The sequence below is a fragment of the Gopherus flavomarginatus genome, chromosome 6 (genome assembly GCF_025201925.1).
Source record: "Gopherus flavomarginatus isolate rGopFla2 chromosome 6, rGopFla2.mat.asm, whole genome shotgun sequence".
Lineage (NCBI taxonomy): Eukaryota > Metazoa > Chordata > Testudines > Testudinidae > Gopherus > Gopherus flavomarginatus.
The window spans coordinates 128,397,083-128,410,039 of NC_066622.1; the positions used below are offsets into that span (position 1 = coordinate 128,397,083).

General features: G+C 46.3%; 1 protein-coding gene across 1 annotated transcript; it reads right to left on the minus strand.

Annotated features, from left to right (window-relative positions):
• Nucleotides 1-494: 494 nt before the first annotated feature.
• On the minus strand, nt 495-3,308 carry ADRB1 (adrenoceptor beta 1). Its single transcript, XM_050959028.1, has one exon. It carries the CDS (start codon nt 3,250-3,252, stop codon nt 1,966-1,968), a length of 1,287 nt encoding a protein of 428 aa, XP_050814985.1. The 5' UTR covers nt 3,253-3,308; the 3' UTR covers nt 495-1,965.
• Between the last annotated feature and the right edge of the window lie 9,649 nt (nt 3,309-12,957).

Genomic DNA, 12,957 nt, shown 5'->3' on the forward strand with positions numbered 1-12,957 from the left:
AGTTCAGGCCCCATTTGTGTGAAGTGAAATTATTCCAAGAATATCATTGCCTTCATGATGGAATACAATGCATACGCTTTCTATTAGACAGACAATTTTCAGCTTTCAAACCAAATCGAATGAAATAGTTTTGTACTTCTGAATAGTAGGTATCCTGGTTCCCAGTCCAGTACACTTAACAATAAAGATTAGGACAGCTAAGTTGGCATCATTAAAGAAAACTAATGTTTTCAAAATTAGGCTTGAAACACTAATGTTTTGGCCATTAGTTTAAGGGAAGTAGGCAGCTCTCACTGTAACAGGAACACAACCTTATTTGGTCTAGGAAGGGTTTTTTTTGTTGTTTTTTTTTTTACAATATTGTGTCAGGAAAAGCCATTAGACAGGACTGTATCGTTAACCTGACCAATATTTCCAAGCAAAACAAACTTTGTTCTTTCACTCTAGCTGGGTATCATTTCTGAACCTATAGAGAAACACTGAACATAACTTGCTTGTGATGCAATGACATTTATTGCACATTGACCGATTACTTACACAGTAGTAAATTGCACCAGAGTATAAATACGTTATAAAACACACACACAAGGAAAATGGAAATGACACACAAGTGCTAAAATAACAGCAGATTCCCGTGGGCACTTGGACATTAAAAATAAAAAGATGCTTAAGATACTTTAATTTATAATATTGATATATATACAGTACCTTGATAAAATAATATTAAAAAAGTAACTCTCAGTAAAATTGTAACAAAGCAGACAAGAACAGAAATAGATCTGGGGTTTGATGTTATTTAACCCCCATTTTATTTGTAATTCGACTTTTTGTGCAAGTAACATCTTCAATTCACTTTACAATTCTTGACACTGTGCAAAAAATGGCTACGTTGCCATTTAAAAAATGTGCAGTAATTTTTTTGATACAAGGAATTCATTTTTACTGTTCATCTGTAATTACAACGAACAAACTGCAGAAGGCTCAATGACTGGGGTGGGTTTTTTTTAGAAAATACTAATAGTGATACATAAATAAGCTGTTTAATATAAACACGTCTTTTTTATTTCCCCTGTACAATATGCACAGTTTGAGGTAGAAGTTTCTCAGCCTGATTGCTATTGTCTGGCAAGGGAAGATAAGCACAAAAAGTCACCAGTTTGCTGGTGCTGAAGAAAAAAGCAGACGAGGTTTGTTCAAAATACAAGTATATCAATGTTCAATGTTATTTATTTTTTATTTTTGTCTACTTTAGATAACAGGGGAGCCCAGCTACCAAGAGCTTAAAATAAAACTCACCAGAACACAAATACACTTTCAAAAGTGACTTTTAGCCTGATTTGTAAAAATGCTGAACACCTGCAGTGCCCACAGACTTCAATGAGATTTTTTAGCAGTCAGCACTTATTAAAATCAGGATCTTTTCCTCTGTGTGGGGCTACTGCTGCAGCTCCCAGAAGTAAGGACAGGGATAGCTGACAGTCCTAAACTTTGAAGGAAGGTTAACAGCTTGACCCTGCCTACACCGACGGCAACAGCAAAATCCCAATACTTCAATGTTTCAGGATCAGGCCCCTCTGCATCTGTAGCTCTCAGAAAAACTTAACCTATTTTCTTATTTCCTTTTCCCTAACTGCCAACATCGAACTCCCCACAGAAAGATAAAAATAATCCAAATAGGTTTGAGACAGTTGATTAAATTTCCTTTGTTCAGTGGTCAATGGCCTCCCGTTTGCTTTAGCTTCAGATGAGGTATGCTGCATACAAATTCACCTGCTTTTAATTTTAAGTAAACACAGATTCTCTCCATAGCGAGAGATCAGTTTGGTCTGGTGTTTATTAACCCGACTCCTGGTGGGTTTTTTTTTCCCTTTTTCACTCCTGCTCATTTCCCTTCCTGTCTTTCTTGATGCTCAGTGTCCAATGCACACACTCCTCTGCCCCCAAAACCCAACACACCCCCTATCCTTATACCTTAGATTCCGAATAGGAAATTTTGCTATTCCTCTCTTCCAGGCTGGAGTCACTGCCTCCCTGTGTGCCCCCATTGCAATCAGACCATGTCCCTCCTAGGCTGCGCTCGGGGGTGCCCAAAGTATTGATGAAGCTCCCTGGGTATCGGGAGAGCTCCCCAGCACTGGCGTGCAGCCTCCTGTCAGCTTTCCTGGGGCAGCAGAGCAGCCTCTTGAAGGCCTTGCGGAAGTCGGGGCTGCGGCAATAGATGATGGGATTGAAAGCCGAGTTGGCATAGCCCAGCCAGTTGAAGAAGACGAAGAGCTGGTCTGGCACCAGGTCCCTGTTGAAGACCTTGACCACGTTGACCAGGAAAAAGGGGAGCCAACAGAGCGTGAAGACACCCATGATGATGCCCAACGTCTTGAGGGCTTTTTGCTCCTTCAAGGCCAGGATCCTGGAGGTCCTTCTCCTGCTGGTTTTGCCATTGCCCAGGATGGGCTGATGGTGGGATTGGGCTGGGGCAGGAGGCTGGGGGTGGCTGCAGTAAAACCTGCCCTCGCACCTGTCTATCTTCCTCATCTGCTTCTTGGCCTCCCGGTAGACTCTGATGTACACGAAGATCATGATGAGCAGGGGGATGTAGAAAGAGATAATGGAGGAGGCAATGGCATAGGCCCTGTTGGTGACGAAGTCGCAGCAGTCGGGGTTCTGGTAGCAATCCAGAGCCTGGGGATCTCCATCCCGCCACCAATGCATCATGATGGGCAGGAAGGAGACCAGGGCAGAGATGGCCCAGACAGTGCAGATAATGCCCTTGGCCCGGCCCTTGGTCATGAGGCTCTGGTAGCGGAAAGGCGAGGTGATGGCCAGGTAGCGGTCGATGGCAATGACACACAGGGTCTCGATGCTGGCCGTCACGCACAGCACGTCCAGCGAGGTCCAGCACTCGCACAGGAAGGAGCCCCAGAGCCAGCGGCCCCGCACCACCAATGTGGCCCCAAAGGGCACCACCAGCGAGCCCATCACCAGGTCAGCGCAGGCCAGCGAGGTGATGAAGAGGTTGGTGAGGGTCTGCAGCCGCTGCGTGCGCCCGATGGCCGCGATCACCAGCACGTTGCCCACCACGATCAGCAGCACCATCAGGGTCATCAGCATGCCCACCGCCCACTGGTGGGAGGGCAGCTCCAGGGGCAGCTGCCTGCTGCCCGGCGGGTAGGGCAGGGTGGAGGCGCTGCAGGGAGGCGGGGAGCTGGATCGGTTGGGGGGGTTGCAGTCTGAGGCGAACCAGCCATCTCCCATGGCTGGGGCGGCTCAGGGCAGCCGGCTGCGGCGCCGGGCTGGAGGCATGAAGGCGAGGCGGGCCGCCCTCCCTGCAGCGCCAGCCGGAGCGATGTCCCGGCCGCTGCCGCCGCGTCGGGGCTGCAACATGCTTCTGAGCGGCCCGCGGCGGGCTCCGGCGCCCCGCCCCCTCCCCGCGCGTCACGGGCCGCGCGGCCAATGGCGTGGGGCAGCGGCCACACCCCCCCCCCGGCCTCCTCCGGCTCCGTGCCCCGGGCTGGGCTCGGCTCGGCGCGGCGGGAGAGTCTGTGTCTGACCCGGGCTCGCTGCAAAGCTCGCTCCCATCCCACCGCCCCGCTGCATCAGCCTGCCCCAGCCCGGGGCGGGCTTGTGGGGTCTTCGCGGCGCCGACTGCGAGCTACAAGCGCTGCCCCGGCAGCAACTTCTTGTAAAGATTTCCCCGCACAGCACCGCTGCCTCCCTCTTGTCCTGTGCTGCTCTGGTGCACCAAGGGTGGGGTGACCAGATGTCGCGATTTGGGGGCTTTTTCTTATATAGGCTTCTATGACCCCCGTCCTGATTTTTCACATGTGCTGTCTGGTCACCCTACCAAGGGGTAGGCAGAGGATACCATCTGTAGCTAGTCCCCTGGCCGGCACCCGCACTCCCAGCGAGCTAATTATGATGCAATATGTTAATGAGAGAAGGAAAGGCTCCTGTCAAGCTTGCAAAGTAACTGATGTGTTAATAAAGCATCCTGTGTAGTTGCAGGGCTGCGATTCCCGCACTTTAGAATTGAACCACTGAAAGTAGCCTAATTCGAGAGCATCATTCAGGAGCACCTTTGTTTGCTTTTATTTATCCACTACATGAAGCCAGGCTAGAAAAAAAGTGCTGTCTGTGTTTAGCTATAATATACAGCTGGTTAGAGCCTCATGATTAGGGGGCTGGGGTATGTGACTTATGAGGAGAGGCTGAGGGAACTGGGGTTATTTAGTCTGCAGAAGAGCAGAGTGAGGGGGGATTTGATAGCAGCCGCCAACTCCCTGAAGGGGGTTTCCAAAGACAATGGCACTCGGTTGTTCTCAGTGGTGGCAGCAGGGCCGGTGCTACCATTTAGGTGGATGAGGTGGTTGCTGAGGGCGCCAAGATTTGGGGGCGCCAAGAAGAGGCGTCCTCCAATTTTTTTTTTTAAGTGTTTGAGCAGCCGCTGCCCTGGGAAGAAGAGAGAGTCTGAGCTGCCACCGGCAAGCCAGGGGTTCCCCTGGGTCAGCATGCCACCGCCAGCAGCCCAGGAGTTCCCCCGCGTCAGTGCGCCGCAGCTGGCAGCCCCGGGGCTCCACTGCGCAGTCAGCTGTTTGGCGCCGCAAGCCTGGGAGGAGAATTAGAGCAGGACAGCGTGCTCGGAGAGGAGGCGGAGCAGAGGTGAGCTAGGGTGGGGAGGTACCGTAGGGCTCCCCAGGCCTGGGAGTGGGGAGCTGCCACGGGAGGCGGGGAGCTGCCGCGAGGAGGGGGCGCCTCAGGGCAGAGGGGAGCTGCTGCAGGGCTGGGGGAGTGCAAGATGGAAGTTTTGCCTAGGGCACGAAACTTCCTTGCACCAGCCCTGGGTGGCAGATGACAGAACAAGGAGTATGGTCTCAAGTTGCAGTGGGGGAGGTTTAGGTTGGATATTAGGAAACACTATTTCACTAGGAGGGTGGTGAAGCACTGGAATGGGTTACCTAGGGAGGTGGTGGAATCTCCATCCTGAGAGATTTTTAAGGGCCAATTTGACAAAGCCCTGGCTGGGATTATTTAGTTGGGGTTGGACTAGATGACCTCCTGAGGTCCCTTCCAACCCTAATCTTCTATGATTCTAGGAATAAATGTATTAAAACAAAATATTCACTTTGGATGTTGGACCTGATCCAAACTCCTTTGAAGTCAATGAGAGGCTTTCCATTGTCTTCTTTGGGCTTTGGATCAGGTCCTTTATCATGTACCACCCAAGCTCTGAGTTGAGTGGTCTCTAATTCCCCAGGAATGGCTGATAACATCAGCAACACCTGCAGCAGGAATGCAATTCCCTCCACTGTTTTTACTTTGAAGTGATGGCATCATCCCTTGTGGAGGAAATACAGACCTCAGAATCTGTGTCTCACTGCTCCTGACGTGGGCTGGCTGCACTTTGCACATTTTACTATTAAATATCTGTTCAGTGCTCTGGAAATTTAGCTCACTGTGAGTGTCAAGTATTTTTATACTTAAATAATAATAAAATCCTTTGCTAAAAACAGAGATCCTTTTGTCTCCCCCAAATATTGTATTTTGATTTTAGTTTTAAGTGACAAATATGGTAGAAGCAAAGTACAAAATAACAAATAGGGAGCAATCTGTCCAGCCATGGCAGATGTATCAAAGACCTTTCAAACCTGTGCTGCTCTGCAACGTAGTGTGACTAAGAGATGGCACAAGCAGCCTAAGCACCACTGCTTCACAACAGCCCTCAGCACAGCAACAGGGAGGGCAGGATGGCATGGGGTGGAGGCTCTGAATACAAAGGTTTGCTTACCTGGTTGTTATAGCCCACAGTTACTGTGTAAGTGTCCTGCTGCCTGGTATGTGGTAAGAGATGGTTCTGTCCTTTCCAAGCCCTGCATAGCTCTCCATCACAAGTCTTGTTTATTCTGGCTTTGTGAAGGGCTCCCAGATTCAACCACTGTATCATTCCTAAACCTGGGTGTTGGAAGGCTTGGGTTCTATTTCTAGAGCCCTGCCTGGATACAACATTTGTATCCCCATCCGATCTGCAAACATGGTCTGTGGATATCTACAGATTTGCAGGGCTCTGTTTCAGGCTTTGCTTTGGTACTTCGGGCAAATATCTCTGTGCCTGTTACCCCAGCCATAACCTGGAGCTAATAGTCTCACTGAGACGCACAGATAAAATAAGACAAACTTCACACTATTCTTCTTCATTAATAACCACTAAAACACTTTACATGTGTGATAGTGTGTTATCCCAGTGAGAGAATATCTGGATAACAGATTATATCCAAACTCCAGTCTTATCCACAGCTACATCCCCTGAAACTGCTGCCACTATCACAAATAAGGACTCGTTGGGCCTGATTCTCATTTATATGTACACCCCTGTGCACTGCTTTGATGTTGGAAAATAGCCTGAAAAGGGGAGTAAATATTATTTACTTCCCCTTGCAATCTCCTTGGCACTGCCAGGACAGTGGAAATGAGAATCAGGCCTATTTGTTTTTTTAATCACCAGTGTGTATTACATTATTGCCTGGGACTTTTACACTTTACTCCACCCAGCACGAGAGCAATTGGAGTCTTTATTTCCTCCTATTTCTATTTATTCAGCTCAGGCTGTGTCATTGTTTGAGCTCAGCCATTAAAAGTCCCCTCCAGGCTCAGACATGATTGCAAGCTGGGGGGAAATTATTTGTGTGTTTATTTACACACTATTTAACCCTGACTAAACAGCCAGGCCAGCTCAGACCTGCTCACTACTCCCCAGTGCTCCTGTGAACTTTGACTCGCTGCTCAGCCAGCCCAGCTCTGGGCCTTGCAGGGTGGAGGGAGTGCCTTACACCAAACGTAGAGCAGATAGCGTCAGAAAGGACTGCGGCTAACCGCCCGGGACAAGGTTCTGCTCATCTGTGTCAGGAGACAAGGACTGTCAATAATTGCCAATCCATTCCCTCCCTGCCTCTTCCCTCTCCTCCACCCGTCACCCCCATAATTACAGGAATAGAGGGTGGCTGCCTGTCCTCCTCCTCAGTCCCTCTAGCAGGAAGAGCCCATTACAGTGGGAGATAAGGATGAAGTTCTACTGTAAACATGACCTGCAAAGGGTTTTATTGTTAACTGGTGAGTTAACCCTAGCAAGTTATGTGCTGACTGCCACAAACGGTGAGGGGTGGAGCAGGATTCCGCATATCAGTTAGTCTAAAGCTATCTGTTTAGGTTCCCTGAAACTAGGCTGGCTGGATCCCCTTTCAAAACTATCCCACAGTTTAGAAGCATTTTTAAGGAGGTCATGGTCGTACTGTCTGAGCACCTCACAAACACGGATGAATTTAGCTTCAGGCATGGATTGTCCCCGTTTTACAGGTGGGGAAAGGAGGGCTTAAAGCCAAATATTTCAAAGTTTCCAGTGATTTTGGCCCAGTCTGTGACACCTGGGATGTGACTTCCAAAGGGGCTGGACATCTGCAGCTCCCATTTACTTCATGGGAGTTGTGGGTGCACAACCCTTTAGAAAAGCAGGCCCTAGATGCCTCAAACACCCACCAATTGAGATATCCCAAAGTAATGGACAGGATAGAAAATTTGAGCCCTAATGAGCTGGCCAAGATCACACAGGTAGGGATACAGCCTAGGTCTCCTGGCTACCACTCCTGTGCTTTAGGTACACAAGACACTCATCCACCTATCTGTCGTTCATACCCATTGTCCTGATGGTACCTTTATATCATTAATAAATGACCTTACCTGACTAGTCAAATACTAATTATTGTTATAATCCTTTGCCATTGTATATGTCTTGATGCTTTGCAAAGGTAGGTAAGTTCAAGGCCCAGAGAGATTAAGTGACTTGCCAAAGGTCACACAAGAAGTCAAAAGGTCCGTAGTCCCTCTGGGTTTCCTGGTATCGTTGTTGTGCCAGCAGGCATAATTCTGGAATGTCACATGAGAGCTGGAGCCAGCATAGCTTTGGGGTTGTCTCAAAAGGAAAAACCAAAGGTACATTTAGAATTTATGTGCTGGCCGTCCCGCTGCCCCTTGCTTTTTAGAGCATTTTGCTGATAACTGGAGGGTTAACTCGTTTTCAGAACAATACCTTTACAGGTCACCTTTAACTCTAAATTTCCTAGCTTTTGTGAGTTTCAGATGAGATGCTTAGCATGATTTTAATATAGCTCTTTGTGTGCAAAGTATTTAAGGATGTCAGGTCAAGAGGAGTGAGTTCAAAACTCTCAGATGGATTGTTTCTGCCTGCACTTCAGGTCACAGTTTTTAATGAATAACTAATCTATTTTTTTCCTGGAAGGATTTTATTTTAAATAATTAGGCTGGGTCAGTTCTAGCAACACACCCATTGCACAATGGATAACAAATGGACCCCAAAGGAATATAAAATGGTATTTCAGTTGAGGGACTCTGTTCACACAAACTATATGAGAGAAAGTTGAATGTCCCAGGAACTGCAGGATAAAATTTCTGTCCAGACAAACTAAACATGTATCTGTCATTCACTCTTCTTCCTTGTTACATAAATCCTTTCTAAATGTATCCTACTTCTGATGAACCATTTCACACAGGTTGCCTAAACATTTCCAGCAAAATCAGAAATATCCCAAAAGGCCTTTGATACAAAGTAATCACACTTCACCCTATCAAGACTGTCCCAATGAAAAACTGCCACTTGCTTGACTGTATCATTATCCAGTCACATTAGACCAGTGGTCCCCAAACTTTAGCAACTTGTGAACCCCTTAAATTATAAAAGCAGTGATCTTGGAAATCTGTTTTTATGACATGTTCATTACACACTTTGAATAAGCCTGTTATAAGACACGGCCCCTATGTTTCATCAAGGAGTATCAGGTGTGAAACAGCATGAAGGTATTTAAGAAACCAACTCAAAGAGCTCCTCCTACAGAAGCATTCAGGTCTTGAGCAGTCCAGGCAAACAATGCATGTTACAACAAAGCTTAAACTTGTTCTTCATAATAATTTTAAAATCAATACTAGCTGCCTATTTAGTTTAAAAAACAGCAAAAAATATCCACCTCCCTTTCCATTTCGTATAAGGAGTCTTAAAGTTTAAATCTCCTCAGTGTGATAGATATGCTTGATTTGATCTGCTTAGCTCTTGGAAATCCAGGTGCTCCAGGCTGCTGGCCTTGTGCTGCCCAGGGTCCCTAGGGACAGCGCTGTCCGCCATTAGGAATTTTTTCCCCTGAGAACTTCCTGTAACATTTTGAGAACCCCCAGGGGTTCACAAACTCCAGTTTGGGAACCACTGCATTAGACATTTGTTACTAGAGAAATAGAGAATGTTGCCACAAGATCCACATCTATTGTTTTTTAAAATAAACAGCTCTGCTTTTCTTGACGATTATTTTCCATAAATGCCTCAGCTTCATTTTGGCATTTCTCTAGCAGCAGGAGACGGTTATCCTGTGACAACATGCAATTCCATTGACATTATCTCTTGATTATACATGACAACGTGCCAGATACTGCATATGTTTGTTCTGTGTCAAACAATGCAATGAAAATATAAAACAAATGTGTTAAATAACAGAAGGGGCTGGTTGCACACATTCAGGAGACGACACCATAAAAACAGAGATAAACTGCCACGTATTGTATGTGATTTCAATAGAGTTATCACTTTGAGTTTGAGTAGATGGGCCCAGTCCTGTGAGATACTGAGCACTTATCAACTCCTATTGACTTCAGAGCTGATAGTGCTTAGTACCTGTGGGATTAGGTCCTAAAAAAGCAAAATTAACTTGCAGATGTCCGCATGCGCATCTGTCCCCACACACACACACACAGAGTAAAAAAACCAATGACCTTGCTTCAATATTCTCTAACAATGCAGCTGTTTTCTTACTAAAAGCAACAAAGAGTTCTGTTAAGTATCAGAGGGGTAGCCGTGTTAGTCTGGATCTGTAAAAGCAGCAAAGAATCCTGATGCATCTGACGAAGTGGGTATTCACCCACGAAAGCTCATGCTCCAAAATGCCTGTTAGTCTATAAGGTGCCACAGGATTCTTTGCTGCTTTTAAAGAGTTCTGTGGCAGTTATAGACTAACAGACTTATTGGAGCATAAGCTTTCGTGGGTGAATACCCACTTGCATCTGACTAAGTGGGTATTCACCCACGAAAGCTTGTGCTCCAATACGTCTGTTAGTCGATAAGATGCCACAGGATTCTTTGTTACTTTTTACAGATCCAGACTAACAAGGCTACCCCTCTGATGTTTACTAAAAGCAATTTTTTCATGACAGCTGTTAGCAGGCATATAGCTGGTTGAAAATGTTTTGACAATTTTTTTTTCCTCCAGAAAATGCTATTTCATCAAAATGTTTTGCAGAACTTTATCAGTTTTTATAAAATTCTCCAGTCAGCTCAAGAGTCAGTTTTTCTTTTGCTCAATCTCTTCTGTTGAAGCTGTTCCAGTGTGTATAAATAATTAGATAGTCTTTGGGCCAGAAAGAGAGAGACTGACTGACTGACTATAACTTGATGGTTAGCAGTTGGGGGCTCTTTTACTTGAGAATTTCTTTGATCCCATAATAACTAATTTGTTAATGGTTCCACATTTATATTTTAACACTTTCCAGGGCCTCTAGGCTCTTTCAAAGTTCTCTGGATGAGACAGGTGCCCACTATCGATCTAAGCCTGGTACTTGATTTATAAGCTGCAACACCTATTTGCTCAGACCTTGCTTTTCCACCCATCACATTAAGAAAAACAGATCATAAAATGCAAACAGGAAACTGACAAAATGAGGTGACTGGTTTTAGTTAAGGAGCTGATTTGGGGATTGTGATGTTGTTAATGTCTTCAAAGAAAGCTCCCCTAATGGTGGGTTTTGTGTCTGCTCAAACCCTGCCAGAATTATGTCATGGTAAGGAAAGAGAAATGGAGGACTCTGCACCCTGGACTTCAGAAAAACAGACTTTGACTCTCTCAGGGAATTGATGGGCAGGATCCCCTGGGGGAATAACATGATGGGGAAAGGAGTCCAGGAAAGCTGGCTGTATTTTAAAGAATCCTTATTGAGGTTGCAGGAACAAACCATCCCGATGTGTAGAAAGAATAGTAAATATCGCAGGCAACCAGCTTGGCTTAACAGTGAAATCCTTGCTGATTTTAAAACACAAAAAAGAACCATACAAGAAGTGGAAGACTGGACAAATGACCAGGGAGGAGTATAAAAATATTGCTCAGACATGCAGGAGTGAAATCAGGAAGGCCAAATAACACGTGGAGTTGCAGCTAGCAAGAGATGATAATAGTAACAAGAAGGGTTTCTTCAGGTATGTTAGCAACAAGAAGGTGGTCAAGGAGAGTGTGGGCCCCTTACTGAATGAGGGAGGCAACCTAGTGACAGAGGATGTGGAAAAAGCTAATGTACTCAATGCTTTTTTTGCCTGTCTTCACGAACAAGGTCAGCTCCTAGACTACTGCACTGGGCAGCACAGCATAGGGAGGAGGTGACCAGCCCTCTGTGGAGAAAGAAGTGGTTCGGGACTATTTAGAAAAGCTGGACGAGCACAAGTCCATGGGGCTGGATGTGCTGCATCTGAGGGTGCTAAAGGAGTTAGCGGATGTGATTGCAGAGCCATTGGCCATTATCTTTGAAAACTCAGGGCGATTGGGGGAGGTCCTGAATGACTGGGAAAAGGCTAATGTAGTGCCCATCTTTAAAAAAGGGAAGGAGGAGGATCCAGGGAACTATAGACCAGTCAGCCTCACCTCAGTCCCTGGAAAAATCATGGAGCAGATCCTCAAGGAATCAGTTCTGAAGCCCTTAGAGGAGAGGAAAGTGATCAGGAACAGTCAGCATGGATTCACCAAGGGCAGGTCATGTCTGACTAATGTAATTGCCTTCTATGATGAGATAACTGGCTCTGTGGATGAGGAGAAAGCAGTGGACGTGTTATTCCTTGACTTTAGCAAAGCTTTTGATATGGTCTCCCACAGTATTCTTGCCAGCAAGTTAAAGAAATATGGGCTGGATGAATGGACTATAAGGTGGATAGAAAGCTGGCTAGATCATCAGGCTCAACTGGTAGTGATCAATGTTTCCATGTCTAGTTGGCAGCCGGTATCAAGCAGAATGCCCCAAGGGTTGGTCCTGGGGCTGTTTTTTTCAATATCTTCATTAATGATCTGGAGGGTGGTGTGGATTGCACCCTCAGCAAGTTTGCAGATGACACTAAACTGGGAGGAGTGGTGGATACGCTGGATAGTAGGGATAGGATACAGAGGGACTTAGACAAATTAGAGGACTGGGCCAGAAGAAATCTGATGAGGTTCAACAAGGACAAGTGCAGAGCCCTGCACTTAGGATAGAAGAATCCCATGCACTGCTACTGACTAGTGACTGAATGGCTAGGCAGCAGTTCTGCAGAAAAAGTCCTAGGGGTTACAGTGGATGAGAAGCTGGATATGAGTCAACAGTGTGTCCTTGTTGCCAAGAAGGCTACAGGCATATTGGGCTGTATAAGTAGGGACATTGCCAGAAGATCAAGGCATGTGATCATTCCCCTCTATTCAACTTTGGTGAGGCCTCATCTGGAGTACTGTGTCCAGATTTGGGCCCCAACACTACAGGAAGGATGTGGAAAAATTGGAAAGAGTCCTGTGGAGGGCAACAAAAATGATTAGGAGGACGGAGCACATGACTTATGAGGAGCGGCTGAGGGAACCGGGATTGTTTAGTCTGTAGAAGAGAAGAATGAGGGAGGATTTGATAGCTGCTTTCAACTATCTGAAAGGAGGTTCCAAAGAGGATGGTTCTAGACTGTTCTCAGTGGTACTAGCTGACAGAACTAGGAGTAATGGTCTCAAGTTGCAGTGAGGGAGGTATAGATTGGACATTGGGAAAAACTTTTTCACTAGGAGGATGGTGAAGCACTGGAATGGGTTACCTAGGGAGGTGGTGGAATCTCCTTCCTTAGAGGTTTTTAAGGTCAGG

What these genes read in the sequence shown, in the direction of transcription:
- ADRB1 (XM_050959028.1), bottom strand. Translation starts at nt 3,252, where the DNA reads ATGGGAGATGGCTGGTTCGCCTCAGACTGCAACCCCCCCAACCGATCC.